At 39.4% G+C, this 18,124-nt stretch overlaps 1 protein-coding gene across 3 annotated transcripts; it reads left to right on the top strand.

The window, feature by feature from the left end:
- The first annotated feature begins 782 nt into the window (after window positions 1-782).
- Window positions 783-15,471, top strand: LOC127373810 (alpha-tectorin-like). Of its 3 annotated transcripts, XM_051418633.1 has the most exons (28): window positions 783-872; window positions 1,175-1,243; window positions 1,318-1,341; window positions 1,451-1,513; window positions 2,047-2,079; window positions 2,355-2,411; window positions 3,410-3,525; window positions 3,736-4,014; window positions 4,098-4,193; window positions 4,315-4,480; window positions 5,672-6,072; window positions 6,175-6,751; window positions 6,839-7,422; window positions 7,621-8,173; window positions 8,255-8,853; window positions 9,172-9,329; window positions 9,663-10,063; window positions 10,152-10,348; window positions 11,123-11,518; window positions 11,618-11,901; window positions 12,072-12,349; window positions 12,451-12,570; window positions 13,414-13,598; window positions 13,711-13,871; window positions 14,329-14,580; window positions 14,767-14,926; window positions 15,021-15,123; window positions 15,226-15,471. In XM_051418633.1, exons 2-28 carry the CDS (start codon window positions 1,198-1,200, stop codon window positions 15,315-15,317), a joined length of 6,381 nt encoding a protein of 2,126 aa, XP_051274593.1. In that variant the 5' UTR covers window positions 783-872; window positions 1,175-1,197; the 3' UTR covers window positions 15,318-15,471. The 3 variants fall into 3 exon arrangements, with proteins under 3 accessions (XP_051274593.1, XP_051274594.1, XP_051274595.1); XM_051418634.1 differs by lacking the exon at window positions 2,047-2,079; XM_051418635.1 differs by lacking the exon at window positions 2,047-2,079 and having other exon boundaries at window positions 2,367-2,411.
- Window positions 15,472-18,124: the final 2,653 nt, after the last annotated feature.

The raw sequence follows: 18,124 nt of genomic DNA on the forward strand, positions 1-18,124 counted from the left end.
AAATATTTTTCTTGTATTCATGTACGATTACAGTAAGTGTGCATTTTCTACATTTTGTTTGTGTTCTGTAGATTATCCAGGTTTATAGGGCCATTGTCACTGCAAAGTCATTTGTCCGTGTTGGCAGCACCACAAGAAAAACAACAACACTTAATTCACCTGCATTATACTGGGGTAGAGGCAGAAATCTCAGAGATGGAATCAAGACATCAGCAAATAAAACCAAAACTATCTAAAAACAACTGAGAAAACATGTTCTTCTGTAATACAGCTCAACCAGTCCTTTCAGAAGTTCTTGATATATCCTGATAACTGATTACCTGATAGCAAACATGTGAGACTGAAACCAGAACCTTCTTGGCAGATAATTTACAACAATAGAGCAGATTATATATTCTCAACAGTTCACCCTGAAAAGTTTAGTAAATAAATATTAACTGGATTTTTTTCTTTAAGGGGGGTTAGTCCCATTTCTATGGCAGCAGACGTTACAGCATTTCATCCTTTTCTACAATGGTGACCAATATTGTTTTATGATATAAAATGTAAACAATACACCCCTGGAGCAAGTATCTCACTTCAATAGTGTTCTAACAACCTATTGTAAGGGCTAAAGCCTTTGGTAGAATATTACATTTCCTTTTTCTTTCTGTTGAACGCAGTCAGATAATCTTCATTCGTCTTAACGCACAATGGAATATTTGGTTCACTTGTTAAGGGGAAGCAATTGATTTTATCCATCTGAATGCCTGTAACTGGTCAAACAACATATTTATGGGACTATGCCAGATTTTACTGTATAAAGCCTTGTTGCATCCCTGCAGTCTCACATGGATGAGAGTTATAAAAACAAAAGAAGCCCCTATGAACAGGTAATTCATTTTGTACAAATTTATCAATTTGCTGTGCTGCATAATAGTGTTTCCTTGAAAAGTGGTGCTTATTGTGCTTAATTTCACATTTGTGCAATTTTCTCGTCGGTTGCACTTATGTGATTAAAGAAATGTTGCATATACATGCCAATTTTGTGTACTATGTATAATTTAATGAATATCTGAATCAACATGCATTCAAAACAGATTTTGCAAGTAAAACAAATTTTAGAGGACTGTGCATCACTGGCGGGGTATAAACACTTGTCCTTTCTGGTTTTTCTTTACTGTTGTGTCTGCAGGTTTTAATTGTGGGCTTTGGAGAATGGCAAGTCAAATCATGTTGCCTGTGTTGCTCTTGGGCATGATAAGTAAGTATTCCATTAAATCAACTTTAGTTGAATTCACTTTTATTTCTGTTGATGTGTTATGTTTGTTTTCATAGGCACAGTGACTCCTCAGACTTTAAGTAAGTTAAAGCTCATATAACCTCTTAGTTTTCATTTGTTCTCAATGTCTCAAAATCAGTAGTCAGCCGTGTCAGATTTAAATCCAATTATATTTATTTGTTTTCACAGGTACGGTGACTTCTCAGGCGACTCCTGAGCCCACTGCTGAGATGACTCCTCAAGTAACTTCAGGTAAGTTGAAGCTTGTATAACTTCTTAGTTTTCATTTGTTCATTCTCTTAACAGGCCACACATACAATCATGTCCAAATCAGTAGCTCGAAGCAGTTATTACCAGCGGTGCAGTGCAGGGTATATGCAGTTATATTGAGTATACCTAATTATTTCTCAGTTGGCACTGGGTATACAGACTTCTAAATCCCCTCTGATGTGCATCAGACAGTAGTGTTCTGTGAGCTGAATTTCTTTTTATAAAATGGCGAAGGCATGACATAGTTGTCCAATCTTGTGTGTCAAATGTTAATGTTACTCATGCAGCCAATTTTGAGTGAACTAAATATGCAAGAGTAGTCTTTCATTAAACTGTTTATAATACAGGGCATTTATCCTTTGCTGGATGGGCCGCATTAAAAAAAAACTGGGGTCACAAATTAGTATACCAAACTCTCTGGGCACGACTACTTATACTACTTATTACTTCAAGATTATTATTGATACCACTGGATTACAGCTCATACCACTGTTCTGTGATTATTTGTTTGTTAGTGACTTCTCAGGTAACTCCTCAGGTGACTTCAGGTAAATTAAGCTTCTTAGTTTTCACTATTTCATACTCTTAACAGGTCTCATATACAATCATCAGCCAAGTTATTACTTCAGGATTATAATTACAGCTAATACCGCTGTTGTAGGATTGTTCATGTGTTAGCAGGAATGAGAAGCTTAGAACAGAAGATATTAGCTGCAGTTTATGTTTGGTCTAATTTAAATTTATTTATCAATTTTTAAATTGAGTTTTTCCATTGATGTTAGCAGTGTCAGATTTTTATCCAATTATTTTTATGTTTTCATAGGTACAGGTACAGTGACTTCTCAGGTGACTCCCGAGCTGACTCCTCAGGTGTCTTCAGGTACGTTGAAGCTCATATGTTATAAATTGTTAGTTTTCATTTGTTCATCCTTTTAACACTTTTAGCACACATATAATCAGGTCAAATTCTGATTCAAATTTCAGTTATTACTTCAATACAATTGATGTAGGAATCAGTAGCTTTGAACAGAAGATGTTAGCTGCAGGTTATGTTGGGTAAAATCTTAATTTATTTTTCCATTTTAAAGTTTTGAAATATAATAGGGATGAGCAAAAGAGGATAATGAAAAGGATCTTCTGGCATGGTGCCAAAATAAAAATCAAGACGTTCCACCACGCAACACAGACATGGAACGTGAGCTCTGTGTCTGAGAGAGCAGGAGCTCAGTAGAATACAGGTCACTTAGGTAAAGGCTGCACTGAAGCACCAAACAATGGAGAGAGAAACTCCCTCCAGACAGCAACAAGACCAAGAAGATTAGAGTTAGTTATTTTATACTTTATTGTGTACGTTTATTTAGCTATTTAATTGTCAAGCATATACACTGGATTGATTTTAAATAAAGCTAAATAAATCTAAAAATATACTACATAAGAATTTCACATGCACTAAGCAGATGTGGAAAATAAGAAGGTAACAATAAATACCTAAAGTGCTGTTAAAGGTGTGGAAGTGCCAAACTTCCGCAATAGAAGCAGGGGATTTGCTTTGCTGACGCAATACCAGACTGAGAGGCAGTGTTTTACTCCCCCCTGGTTGCACCTGGGGTGTGATCCAAATTGTACTATGTTGCACATGTACCGACACTTGTACTGACATACAATCGTGTGCACTCAGTCAAAACAAGATCTTGAGGTGGTGTTAAATTGCTCTTTAACAAAAACCCTTTTCATGGCAGACATTTTGATTGTTATACAAGTGAAAAGTGTAAATGTTAAAAACACTATGCAACATTTGCGAATATGGAATTTGGCAATGAGGCCAATATGGATTGCTCTATTTTGTTGTTAAAGTAACATCTTGTCTGTTCTCTATAGGATCCCTCTATCCAGTTGTCGGAACAACAAGCGCTCGATCAGATGATGGAAGTTCTCCTCGAATTCTGCTGCAACAACCTTTTGTTTACTTTGGAAAGCCCTATAATCAGATTTATGTATGTGAAAATTATTTGATCAATCTTTTGAAGGTTTTTTAAAATGATAAGAATTTGGGTTATGTATAGTCAATATATTCATATATACCTATAATACTAATATAAAATACTGTAGCAATACATAAGTTGAAATTTAATAACATGCTACTGTCAAGGATTGTAGTCTATGCCTTTGTCTTTGTTAGTAAGAACTGGTTTATTTGTTTACAGGTGAACCATAATGGACACCTGACCTTCAGTGCACCATGGTCTAATTTTGTACCTCAAAGGTTTCCAATGTACGGATCCAGAGACATCATTGCTCCATTCTGGACAGATTTAGACAACAGAGGAAATGGTCAGGTCTACTACAACCAATACACCAGCGGCAGTGTTCTCCAACAAGCTACACAAGACATTAATGAGTACTTCCCAGAGTTGAACTTCAATGCCGCCTGGGTGTTTGTTGCAACATGGTATGAGGTGGCCTACTATCCAGTGACTGGAACAGTAAGTAATCTTGTTCTACATGGGGAAATACATATGATGTTATGTGTGTATTTCTTATTGATATATTCATTGTTTTATTTCAGCGAACAACTGTCCAAGCAGTCTTGATCTCTGGTGGCCAGTACTCATTTATGCTTATGAACTATGGGATAATAGCTTTTACAACTCGCACTGTACAGGTTAGAGACATTAAAATTATATGCAGATTCACTACATGACATGTTTGTCTAAATATGAATGCACTATTGGAAATTTGCAAATACATGAAATTCATTTTATTTATGTGACATGCACTTCCAGGCTGGCTATGACACAGTCAACTCTACACACCATTTCACCATCCCTGGTTCATTCTCGAGCTCTGCTACAGGCAGTAACTCAACTTTCCGCCTGAGCAGCAATGTCAATGTACCCGGACGCTGGGCTTTTCAGACAGACCATGGATCAAGAGGCTGCACTTTCAAAGGTAAGATCGGAACTAGAGGGTGATCACCACTCCATGAAGATGCTGGCAAGTCTTAGGATAAATATGTTAGGGCTGTAGTCAACCAAAGAAAATCTTGGTTGGCTGGCCACCACAATAGAGTAGGTAGAGTACACTCTACCTGGTAGCTGCTGGGTCCTAATCAAAGTTGCACAACATTACCTAGAAAAAGAAATCCTGCAGTTTGACCATTTCTTATTCACATGTAACTATAATGTTACAGCAGTAACACACAAGCACACACACATACCGGCGAGGACTGTGGAGCAAGACGAGTTTCTGTACAACAACAAACCTGAGTATAAAGCGATGCAGCACCAGAAAAAGTAACATGAAAAAAACTGTTAATGGCATCCGACCTACTATTCTTGTTATTTAGTTGGCTTCAGATGAGGCTTAACATTCACAATTTCTCTCAAAAGTCTCTCAATATTACAACAAAAATCCCCAAATCCCCTTGTGCTGAACAGTTAGCCCTCATTAAAAAAGTAGTTTGTAGTAAAATGCACACACATTACCATAAAAAGAAACTTATCCACTCAGCTTTTCTCCTCGGATGTAGCAATTTAAGCTAGCTGGAGTTGTGTTGTAACTTCTTGACTCTTATCGTCAAATAAACCATACTTATTTTAACAGAACCATATTTGTTTACTAAAATATGTTTGAATATTATTTTCATAAATAATCAATGTTGTTTCTAACAACATAGCCTATTAGTCAAAAATAAAATACAACAATTATGCATATATCCCTCCCACCCCCCAAAATAATGGATTATTAAATCATTTTCTCCTTATTAAAAACACCAGGGTACTCTGACCAATGAGAATTTGGTCAGACAAGAGGATATCAACCAACCAATCAACCAACCAAACAGAAGGTGTCAGCCCTAAAAGTTGTGTTTGTTGTTGTTAAATAATGTTTTATGCTGCTAAAAGTTGACTATATTTTGCACTGGACAGAAAATCAGTTTCCGCAGTAAGATTTTTTTAATTTTGTAAATGTTTTACTATCTCTGCAAGGTGTAAGTCTGGAGGGGACCATGCATTTGTTTGTGTGTGTGTATCTGTGTGCACATGTGTATATCTGCTAATCGCACGTAATATGGTAGCATTGTTTGCATGCTGCAAGTCAATGTCCTTCAAAAACTTTTATTTTTATTTGTATTCAAAGATGAACCAGTGCAGTTTGGTGACTCATTCTGGATCGACAGTAGCTGTGCACAGAAGTGCACCTGCACCTCAACAGGCCTGCAATGTCACAACCAACCCTGCTCCTTTTCCCAAATCTGCCGGACAAGTGCCTTTCAGTTCTCCTGCCAGACAGTGCAGAGACGCACCTGCACCATAAGTGGTGATCCACATTACTATACCTTCGATGGCACAGTGTTTCACTTTCAGGGCACCTGCACTTACGTTCTCTCTGAGCAATGTGGTCGAGGGCTTCCTTACTATAGAGTAGAGGGCAAGAATGAGCACAGAGGCAGCACTCGAGTTTCCTGGACACGACTGGTCAAAGTGTTTGTCTACAATGAAACCATCGAGCTTCTCAAGGGACGTCGTGGTGAGGCTAAGGTTAGCAATGAGAACTAAGCCTCCACTTATGGTAATTCTTAATTTAGTATTTAGTTTTAATATGTTTTACAACTATGTCTTTGCTTGCTGGTGTGCTTACAGATTAACGGGAAGTTTGCAGCCACTCCCATCTCCCTAAGCAATGGAACAGTCCAGATTTATGAGTCAGGTTTTTCTGTAATTGTCAGTACTGATTTTGGCTTGGAGGTGTCCTATGATGCCTACCATTATGTCAGGATCAGTGTGCCCTACACTTACCAGAATGCAACATGTGGCCTGTGTGGAAACTTCAACAATCACCCTGGGGATGACTTCCGAACCCGCCAGGGTGAGGTCGTGAGCTCTGATGTGGTTTTTGCCAATAGTTGGCAAGCATCAGGGGATGATGAGCCTGGTTGTGGGGTCCGATGTGGAGGTCTGGACTGCGCTGCCTGCACTGAGGACCAGACAGCTTTATACAGCAGTACTGACCATTGTGGTATCCTCCAGAACAATTCTGGACCTTTTGCTGCTTGCCATCAACGACTTCCCCCACAGACCACTGTGGAGAGTTGTGTGTACGATCTGTGTGTAGGAGGAGGGTACCAGCCCATTCTGTGCCAAGCCCTAAATGCATATGCCAGTCAGTGTCAACAGAATGGTATACAGCTGCCAAGCTGGAGGAGACAAGACTTCTGTGGTATGTCTGTCATCTTTCGACATAATTTCAAAATATCCTTTTGGTAAAATGTCCATGATGTCAAGATCAACATTGTTTTCTTTCTAGAAATCCCCTGCCCATCCAACAGCCACTTTGAGTCCCAAGGCACAGGATGTCCAGCTACCTGTGTCAATCCAAATTCTACCCTGAACTGCCCTCTCCCTTCCCAGGAGAGCTGCATCTGCAATTCAGGCTACATTCTTAGTGCTGGGGTCTGCGTCCCCCATGCTAAGTGTGGTTGTAGCTTTGAGGGCCGCTACTACCGCTCTGGAGAAACTGTAATACTAGACGAGGACTGTGGGAGACGTTGTAGCTGCAGTTATGGCTCCATGACATGTCGTTCCCATGGTTGTGGCCCACTAGAGTCTTGCAGGTTGATGGAAGGAGAAAGAGGGTGCAGACCTAACAGCTATGCAACATGTTGGATAAGGGGCCCAGGGTCATATCATACATTTGATGGACTGACATACCAGTATCCAGGGGCATGTCGTTTGACTCTTGCAAAAGTAATGGGATTGTCTAGTCACCCACACTTTATGGTGACGGCAGAAAAAGTGCCCAGAGGCCAGCAGGGTTTTGCCAGGTTGCTAAACTTTGAGGCAGAGGGAACACAAGTCTCCATGGAAATGACGGGTAGCAGCAGAGTTCAGGTAAGTCACAGAACTTATGTAACAAAAATAATGTTGACACCAGAAAAAATTAAGTTTATTAAGTTAAAATAAACTTTAAATTGTAATTATTTGTTTATGTTGCAAACCATTTAAATACAACACAAAAGAAAGCCTTCCATGCAAAAAATAATCCTGAACTGTTTGCGATGTAAACTAGCTGTATAAATGCCTATTCAGGTTGATGGTCAGCGGATCCGACTACCATTCAGCTCAGCATCCAATCGACTCCAAATCTACCACAGCAGCATTCACAGTATCATCCTTCGCACCTCCTTTGGTGTAAGTGTGCAGACAGTATGGCCTCACTTTGTGCGTGTCACTGCACCTGGTATCTACAATGGATCACTTGGTGGACTCTGTGGTAATTACAATGGTCACCCACATGACGACTTCCGCACACCCAACAGCATCCTGGTCAACAGCTCTCAGTCCTTTGGGGACAGTTGGCGAGATGGTTCCCTCGCTGCACACTGTGTGGACAGTGAAAATGACCGCTCTACCACAAATAACAACTCTAGTGAGGACTGTGGTATTCTTAACTCATCACATGGGCCGTTTGCTCAGTGTTGGTCCATGGTCAACCCACAGCAGCATGTGAATTCATGTGTGGAAATCATTAGGGCCTCTAGAGATCCAGCATCAGCACTGTGTGAGGTCCTACGAGATTATGCCCTAATGTGTCAACAGAGGGGTGTTGCACTAACACACTGGAGGAATGTAACTGACTGTGGTAAGCACTTTACCCTCTTTTGATGTAGATGGCTTTAATATTATTACCTTTAATAACTTTTAATTCTTTGTGTTTATTTAGAGCAAAACTGCCCTCTAAACAGCCATTATGAACTCTGTGGAAGCTCTTGTCCTTCTGCCTGCCCCAGCCTGTCTTTCCCTTTCACTTGTGACACTTTGTGTCAGGATGGTTGCCAGTGTGATGATGGTTTTGTCCTCAATGGCAACCAGTGTGTGCGACCAACAGCTTGCGGATGCTATCACCAAGGCCGCTATCGGTCAGAGGGCGAACAGTTCTGGGATGGTGAGGAATGTAACAGCTTGTGTACATGTGATGGCACTACCGGGGTAGTCCACTGTATCCCCAACTCCTGTGGACCCCAGGAGTCCTGCCGTGTGGTGGAGGGAGAGTTTGGTTGCCATCCCAACCCTCACGGCACCTGCTCTGCCTCTGGTGACCCCCACTACCTCACCTTTGATGGCAAGGCGTATGACTTCCAGGGAACGTGCCGCTATGTTCTGGCGACACTTTGTAATGCTACTGATGGTCTCCACCAATTTTCAGTGGAAGCTAAGAATGAGCCATGGAATGGGTTCCCAGTTTCAATCACAGCTGAAGTTTTTGTGAATGTGTGGGGCTATCGAGTGCGTATGTCAGGAGACAGCATGGGTATGGTAGTGGTGAGTGAAACCATTAGTGATATTCTTCATTTGAAGAAAATATATAATTTCCCAGATAGTGCGATAAGAATACATTGTTTGTTCTCCAGTGAGTCAGAGCACTTATTACTTTATTTTTCAAAACATGAAATGTCCCACTCTGTACATATCTGGGTTACAAATCTTTGTGTCCAATATATTGTAATAAGATTTTGCTAAGCTCTTAGATATCAATTCAGTATTAGTATTAACTGCAAAAATGCAGAATCAGTCAGGTTATAAAACTAATAAGAATTTGTCTTGATATCTTCTTCCAATTTTTTCCCCCCATTTGTATAGGTAAATGGAATAACTAAACATCTACCAGTTCTCTTGAATGGAAGTCGTGTATCTATCTATGCAAGTGGACCTCGCACATTTGTCAGTACTGATTTTGGCCTGACTGTCACATACGATGGATGGAGTACAGTGTCTATCTCTGTGCCTTCAAATTACAGGTTCATATAAACGTAATCATTTTTTTTCTTTGATTATTCATTTTTTTATTCATGTTTTTATTGGTTTCATGTTCAGTTTTCTTTTATCTATTATATCCCCTTTTACTAATAGTAGTACTAATTTCTTATAGTTTGATAAGACATACACATAAGGATTGTTTTACTGTTAACGTTTACATAATATTATCAGCTTGTCAGTCATCCGTAAATCACTTTGGATTGCATTAACTTGAATGAAAGCTGCAATGCAAATAAAGCCTGATTGATTCAGTGGTTGAACTTGTTATCTCATTAATTAACAATGCATTTTTCTCTGATTGTTATTGCCAATAGTGGACAAACATGTGGACTTTGTGGAAACTTCAATGGAAATTCAACTGATGAGTTTCACACCCCATCTGGAATGATGGTCACCACTCCACATGAGTTTGGGACAGCTTGGAAGGTGGCAGGAAACTACACCTGCAGCGACGGGTGTGGCTCCACCTGCCCACGATGTACCAATGAGCTCCCTGCTAGAGCTCAGTGTGAGGTGATTCAGGCAGCCGACGGCCCCTTAAGCTTCTGCCATGAGCAGGTGGATCCAGCACCGTATTTCAGTGACTGCGTGTTTGATGTTTGTGTGTCGGGAAATCAAGGCCAAGATCTTCTGTGCAGGGCTATTCAGACATATGTCAGTGCCTGTCAGTCTGCTAATGTTCGAATTTACCCTTGGAGACAGAACACCACCTGCAGTAAGTCAACCAGCCATATGTTGTTTATTTACTATACAAACAGCCTAAGAAACAATTAAAGCTATAATTTATTTCATCACTTTTCAAGGGATTGAGTGTCCAGCCAATAGCCATTATGAGCTGTGTGGTACTGACTGTGGCCACACCTGTGCCAGCAGCATTGATGCCATCTGTGAGCAGGTTTGCTCTGAGGGATGTTTCTGTGATGAAGGTTTCGTCAGGAGTGGGACATGGTGTGTCCCTGTGGAAAGCTGTGGCTGCCAATATGATGGATCCTACTATAATGTAAGACTTATATGTGTAAATTAATAAAACATCCCATTTATTTAACTATGCCCAATTAACAATTAATTTTATCTTTCTATATTATGACTTCAGTCTTTGCACATTTAACCATTTCCCTTTGGTCAAGGGTCATTATGCAGCTCTTTTGTATCAAAGATCAGAATCCCAATGTCCCCTTTAATCTGAGGAACAATATGTTATAATTCAAAATACACGAAATCAGTACCACAATTGAACCCTTTTTATATCTATTCCCCCCATGACATCTGCATTTTTTTATTTTCTCTCTTAATTTCTCTTGTCCATTTTTGTTTTTCTATTTGATTCACTCTTTCAAATGTATTTATGTTCTCTCTTTTTATTGGCTTGTGCGAGTTTGAATGAGTATTTCACCTAAAATTGTTATACACTGCCCATAAATAATATAAATGTGTGTTATTGTAAAATATGCATATGTATATGGACAAGCTGAATATGTGAATAAAATGAACAATAGCATTTCAGACAAAAGTCAGGAAAGGAAAGAAGAAACGTGTCTCCTGTCAGGTAAAAGGAAATCTCCCTGACTATTACATTTCATGAAACAAAACCTTTTAGCAAAGCTACAAGTATCAGAGCTGAGTGACAACCTGGCAGAAAAGAACGACAAGTCTGGTTTCAGGCAGTGTAGCTATGTAACATTTCATTATCCCATTCTGCTTTCCCCTCAGGAGTCTTTTTGTCTTATTAATGTAGTACATGCTCCATTTTATCATTTTTTCTCCAATGCTACAGGTTGGTGAGTCCTTCTGGACCGAAGGTTGCTCCCAGCGATGTCAGTGCCATGCTCCCAATGACCTGCGCTGTTCTGCTGCATCTTGCACTCCTGCACAAGAGTGCACCATCAAAAATGGCAGGCTGGGCTGTTTTGATGTAATGTCCACCTGCACTGTGTGGGGGGATCCCCACTACATCACCTTTGATGGGGCACTGACTCATTTCCAGGGCACATGCTCTTACATCATTAGTGAGAGTATGAGCAACGGCACCAATGAAACCCAGTTTCAGATAGCAGCCACCAATAATCACCGTGGCAACAACCGTGTGTCGTTTGTATCAGCAGTGGATATATACCTCTCAAATCAACCAGAGACTGTTAACATCAGGATTGGACCCAACAAAAGGATAATGGTAAACACCATTACTTTATTTTATATAACTTAACATGAGAAACAACAAGTGTCTCCTCACCTCTTGTCTTATTTCTTTCTCTAATCACTCCTCCCTCAGGTAAATGGAAGTGAGGTGTCTCTTCCCACCACTGCAGGAGCTTTAGCTCAGGTGATAAGGCAGGGAAACTACATAGTGGTCGATGCCATCGACGTGATAATCCAGTTTGATGGCTGGAGTACTTTACTAGTCAGAGTAGGCCAAAACCATAAAAACAGAGTCACAGGGATGTGTGGAAACTTTAACAATGACCCAGCAGATGACAAAGTCTTGCCCAATGGCACACTGGCACAAAATGACAATGACTTTGGAGACAGCTGGAAGGCACCCACAAGCAAACCAGGGTGAGCTGTTGTAAAAATACATTTTGTAGGATATTCCATTTTAACACCAATGTGCTTCTTTAAGATTTGCAATATATTTGCAATTGTCCAGGGTCCCTTAATACTTTAAAATATTTTATGGCAAAGTAAACAAAGAATGCCCAACTGTTACTCAAACCTGTCTTTTCCAGATGTGGATCCACTGATGATGAAAGTGGTGATGGACTGAGCAGTTGTGCCTTCATGGAAGAATACTCTGAGCTCTGTAGTGTCATCACCAACACTAGCGGCCCATTCAGTGCCTGTCACTTTCACTCTGACCCCCAGCCATTTTTCACTTCCTGTGTCTACGATCTCTGCCTCTACACTCCAGCCAATGGCATGCTGTGCTCTGCTGTCTCAGCCTATGAGAGAACCTGCTCTGTGCTGGGGTTGAACATCCCACAGTGGCGCTCGGCTTTGCAATGTGGTATGTTTGTACTAATGGAGAGCTAAAATAATGCATGAGAAATTAAATCCTTAGGTTCATGGAGCTCTTACTTGTGGAAAATGTATTTTCTGTTTCCATAGCTGAGTCTGACCCCTGTGAACAGCTGGCCTGCACAGAGTATGAGTGGTGTGGTGAAAAAGACGGTGTCTACGGCTGCTTCTGTGATGAGCACCACCATCGGTCCAACAATGAGAGCTACGGTGAGGACAGCACTGCTTTGTCTTTTAGATCACTTAAGTGGTCTACGTGTAAGATGAGTAGTAGATATTTCTAAAGTACAACAGCATTGTTAGTGAATTGTACAACAACACAAGAACGCGGAACAATGAGATCCACTCAGGTTTTGGTTGGAGGAAAACTTGTGTATTTTTTATGGCCAGTGTTCACTCTCTTTTAGCTCAGTTTTTGGTTGATAAAGTCGTAAAGCTCTCTATGATTCACGCAAACAGACTTTGGCCACAATGAAAGGAGAAGTTAAAATCTCTCTCTGTTGCTCACTCTTACTGATACACGCAAACACACCCACACAGACACACACACACACACACACACACACACACACACACACACACACACAATATGGGGACAAAAGTAAGGAGAAAAGTTAAATGAGCCTGATTCTGACCCGAGCCAGGTCTACAAATTTTAAAAAAAGATAGCAGAAGAGAACTGCTGAGAGTGGCAAAGTGATATTTCGGACAGGTTCCAGAAATAAAAGTCCCATTAATTTTTCCCATAGATAATGTTACATGACTCGAGACAAAACATCTGTCATGTTCCGCTTGATGAAAAGTTAAAGATGCAAGCCTGTGTGCATAAAATATATTTTTTAATTAATTTAACTTAAGCTAACTCCAAAGGTACAATTTGGCGAAAATATATCCAATCAGAGAGCTTCAAGTTTCCAAAACTACAGAAACCATTTTTTATTTCTTCTTGAAATATGTTTTTGTTTTAATGAATAAAAAGTTCAAAAATGCTTCTTGCTGCCTTTAACAAGCTTAAACATATTATGTTGTCAAACATTAATTTCTCTTTCATAGACTCGTCCATTGCTTGTGTCAGTAGCTCAGGCACCATGTCAGTCTCGCGCTGCCAGCTGTTTGAGGCTGGCTTCCACTCTAGTGCCCTGCATCTCCGTGAAGACTCCTGCAATGGGACTCTCAAGGACGGACGACTGGTCTTCCACTTTAACAATGACGACCACTTGTGTGGGACTGTTCTCAGGGTACAGTCCATAGACAATCAACACAGACTCAATAAGATTTTATATTTAAATGTTCTCGATAAGACCTGTTAAAACTAAAACTTATATACCATTTTGTCATTTCCATTTCAAGAGCAATGGAACTCATTTCATCTATGAGAACACCATCCAGGGTGACGTGGACCCCCATGAAGGGCTAATCAGCCGCCAGAGGAACATTCATCTGCGTTTTACCTGTGAATACCCTCTGGCCCAGGCACTGTCCATGGCTGTGGGCATCAACCCTGTAGAGAGGTGACAACACCATCTCTGATTGATTTCTTGACTTTGGTTACTCAAAATGATTACTATAAAATGTCATTTTTATAGTGAACATCTGTCCATAGTGATATGTCACAGCGTATGTCACGCTACTAGGGTTTCAACCTTTCCGTATTCTAATAACAGCATTTACGCGCTATGATGACAGTGGTAATGACAATGATAAAGACTGAAATCAGGCTGTATAATTGCCCACTACCTACTGCAAGGTGCACTTTCCATTTAAAAAAACAATACAACAGGAAATTGAGAGGAATCTGTCCCTGTTCTGTGGGTGAAATGTGAATGCATACAAGACTTTGTCCAGCACATTTTATGTAAATTGTATTCACTACACAACTGTTAATCATTAATTAATGAGTAACTCTTGAGCTTCCAGATAAATGTTCCTTCTCACTTGTAGTAACATAATTTGCTGTTTTTTTCCTAGCATTGTGAGGAAGAAGCTTCCATCTGGCCGCGGGCAGTATAGTATGAGAATGATCCCCTACTTGGATGCTGGCTTCCGTTTCCCCCTGACCAGTAAGGGAAACATACAACTGGAAATTGACCAGAGGTTGTATGTTGAGGTGCGAACAGAAGGAGTCGATGAACGGCAGATCTCCACCATTCTGGACTCTTGTTGGGCCACACCAGTCAACATCCCTAGCTACCCTGTCCGCTGGGATCTCATTAATGCAGAGTAAAGGAGCTATTGCAACTTCACCTTATCTTCATATGCTGATTTTTTGTTTAAAAAAAAAAAAATAGCCCTTGAAGGGCCTCTCTTCACTTGCTCCACCCATCCGTTTCACAATCTAACCCTTCCACTTTACCTAATAGTCTGCCTGATAACATTGAAATGTCTCCCTCTTTCCCTGTCTTCCAGGTGTCCTAATCCAGCAGATGATACAGTAGAGCTGGTTCAGAACGGTATCTCCACTGTGGCCCGATTCTCATTCAGGATGTTCACCTTTACCAACTTTTCATCCATCTACCTGCACTGCCAGGTCCACCTGTGCCTTCTGAAACACAACAACTGCTCCGCTGTAAGTACTACTGTGTTTGTGGGTGTTTGTAGCAGGATTATACAGATTATTAACATGTGCATCAGCAGAAGCCTGTAATTGTGTTTTCTTGCAGCATTGCTACCCAGGTTACCACATGCGAATTAAGAGGGATGTATCCTACCATGCTGCTACAGACATCTCACTAGGACCACTAGTCCTGAGACAACATAGCCCAGGTAAAGCTTTCTTATCTTTTAATAACTGCTGTACTCTTGTAGATGAAATCAAGCTCAATTGATATATTTTATGTAACGTGGTTTGCACTTACTCTCTTGCAGATGGAAGGATGGAAACGAGCAGTGCTACAGGCCAGTTGACCTCTGTGGTGACCCTGCTAGTCAGTTTGCTGGCTGCCAAAATGCTGACATAGAGAGATCATATAGGCACAAAAACAGTAAACAGATGAATATACGCATATTACTCCAGAACATATTAATCAGTCAGCAGTAACTTAATCATTGTGCATAGATTTAAGAATAGTTGGTATTTTTATCTGTTGTGATCCAATAAAAAGTGGAATGAGATACCTTTTTTGTGATTGTGAAGGCCTAAAAAAGTTATAGATGTTACAGAATAATTGAAAATACATCTCTTACTTACTTTACTTAATTGAAGGTAGTTTTTCTTTACCACTGCTCATCTTTTTAAATGTATTTCCTCCAGGCTTTTGTTGTGACTTTTATTAGTCATTTCATTAATTATACTTTCTCAGTGATAATCATTAATAATAAAGAGGAAAATGATAAATGAAAACATTTATGTATGAAAATTAGTCCTCAGCAAATCACTAGTTTGAATTTCTGTTTCTAAGTTTTTAATTTGTGGTCAAGTGAAAAGTGGTGATTCCAATCATTAAATCTTTGTCATGTGAGAATGTGGTTGCTGGCAGCTTACAGAAACAATAATGAGCTCATCAACAATAAACAGGCTGTGGATTAATACCTGCATGACCCTGCAGTGTAATAGAAATTACTGTCACATAAGACTAACATTTAATTAAGTTCAATTCAGTTTTATTTGTATAGTGCCAATTCATAACAGAAGTTATCTCAGGACACTTATCAAATAGAGCAGGTCTAGACCATACTCCTTATACAATTATTTACAGAGACCCAACAGTTCCCACCATGAGCAAGCACTTGGCGATGGCGGCAAGGAAAAATGCCTCGACCAGTTGGGGTGAGAGAGAGAGAGAGACAGACAGAGACAGAGACAAAGGTGCACAGCAACAATGGTAGCAACAACTAATAGTAGTGACTGATGATGATGAACATGAAGAATATGATGACGACAACGACAACAACGATGGGGGACATCTTATTGTATCATCGATATCACGACATCATATCTGTAGTAATAATGATAGTAATAATAATGATAACAATAAAATCTGTGATATTAGCAATGGGAGTCAAGGAGAACCATGGCAGGAGGCTCCACCAGGATCCACGAGAACCTGCGAGACAGGAAAGCACAAGAACTCCTGGGAAGAAGTCTGTAGTGTTATACAACACTCATTGTCAGACGTCTTTGTGCTCTGAATCAATGTACAAATCAATTAGCTGCTGAAATGGCTAATCCTAATCATCCTAAAACCAAGGTTAGCGGAATAGCATATTGTCATTGTTCCATGTGAACTATTTCTGCAAGTTGACTATAAAAAGCAGAGGAACAATGAGACCATAAAAATAAAACAATAAAAACATTCAATATACTAGAAAATATTCAAGGTAATGCAACAGACGTGACATAAAAAAAGGCTACAAAATCAGAGAATGAATAAAAACGTATAAGAGAACAAAAGGAATCCGAATATCACAGTGCATCATCTTGGTTTGAATGAGCCATATTATTTAAAATGTTGTTACCTTTTAGGTTTACAGGCACATTCTCAGGAATAAAGAAAGTTATTTTGCAGTTATACACAGAGCATGTGCAGTTGCCTCAGAGTAATTTTTTGGGCCAATTAGAGTATCCAAGAATTAGTATTTTTCCACCCGATTGACATCATGTGTATTACAACATACATACAACATTACAGCAGTTCTGGCAGACTTAATTTATACTTAAGTTTAGACTTAAGTATAAATTTGTATTTTACTACAAGTTGTGCATACCTAACATTACTGCTGAGGACAATTGGTAATGCTTCAAAGCTTTATATTAATGCAGCCACATATTTAGAGTGATTTTTCCTTATTATTTAAATCAACTTGTAGAGACAGACCAGAAACTTGTTTGAGATAAACTTGCAAACTAAGCATGTCTGCTTTTAAATTCTGTGACAATAGTATGGTAATCCAATGCAACGTTTTTAAATCATCCTGCATTTAAAACTGCATAAACATGCAATCATATTGAATTTTGTTTGCAAGCAAGTTTCACATCTTTACAGTTTGATTGATCTTACAACACTGAAAAACGAAATATGCTAATTGGTATAACACGAACAAGAAAGAACAATGCGCTCTACTGTTACCACTGAAAGTGAGTATTTCCCATCACTAACATTTTGAGAATCATTTACTGAGTTTCAGCAGTAAATCGTTGGATATGGTGCAATATGTCTCCTTTCTATGGCAGTAAAACTTACTGCATGGCTATTAACCACAAGAGTGACTGACGTCATTCTGTTGTACTGTAACTGCTGTTAGTTACAGGCTCTTGTATTTGTTTTGAGTATTAGATTACATCTTCCTATGTTAGTGCTGGACATTATTATTATTAATATTATTCAACACATTATTGAAAGCCCAACAGAAATGTTTGGTTAATGGGTTGTGAAAGAACAAGTATCCATTTATCCATTTAAAACATTTAAAAAACCATGATACAACAAATGAGAACTTCTGCAACACAATAAATTAGGTTTATGGTTCGGTGCCAGTTTTTACTAGGCTATATAAAGCCTTGTTTTCACTCTGCAGCTTCAAAAGAATGAGAGGGAAACAGACGGTATATGAAGAGGTGATTATTTCAACAAAGTCAAAATTGAGTTTTTTTAATGGCAGCACGCAATATTCAGTGATTACTTATTATGCTATATTTAAGGACTATATTTAACTCAGTACTTTGTTATGGTATGATGTAAATATAGTTTGTTATGTTTGATTAGCAGATTTGATTTGGGAGTCTGACAGAATGACACGTCAAATAATTTTTGTGCTGCTTTTTGGG

Source organism: Dicentrarchus labrax, unplaced genomic scaffold, assembly GCF_905237075.1.
Source record: "Dicentrarchus labrax unplaced genomic scaffold, dlabrax2021, whole genome shotgun sequence".
NCBI lineage: Eukaryota > Metazoa > Chordata > Actinopteri > Moronidae > Dicentrarchus > Dicentrarchus labrax.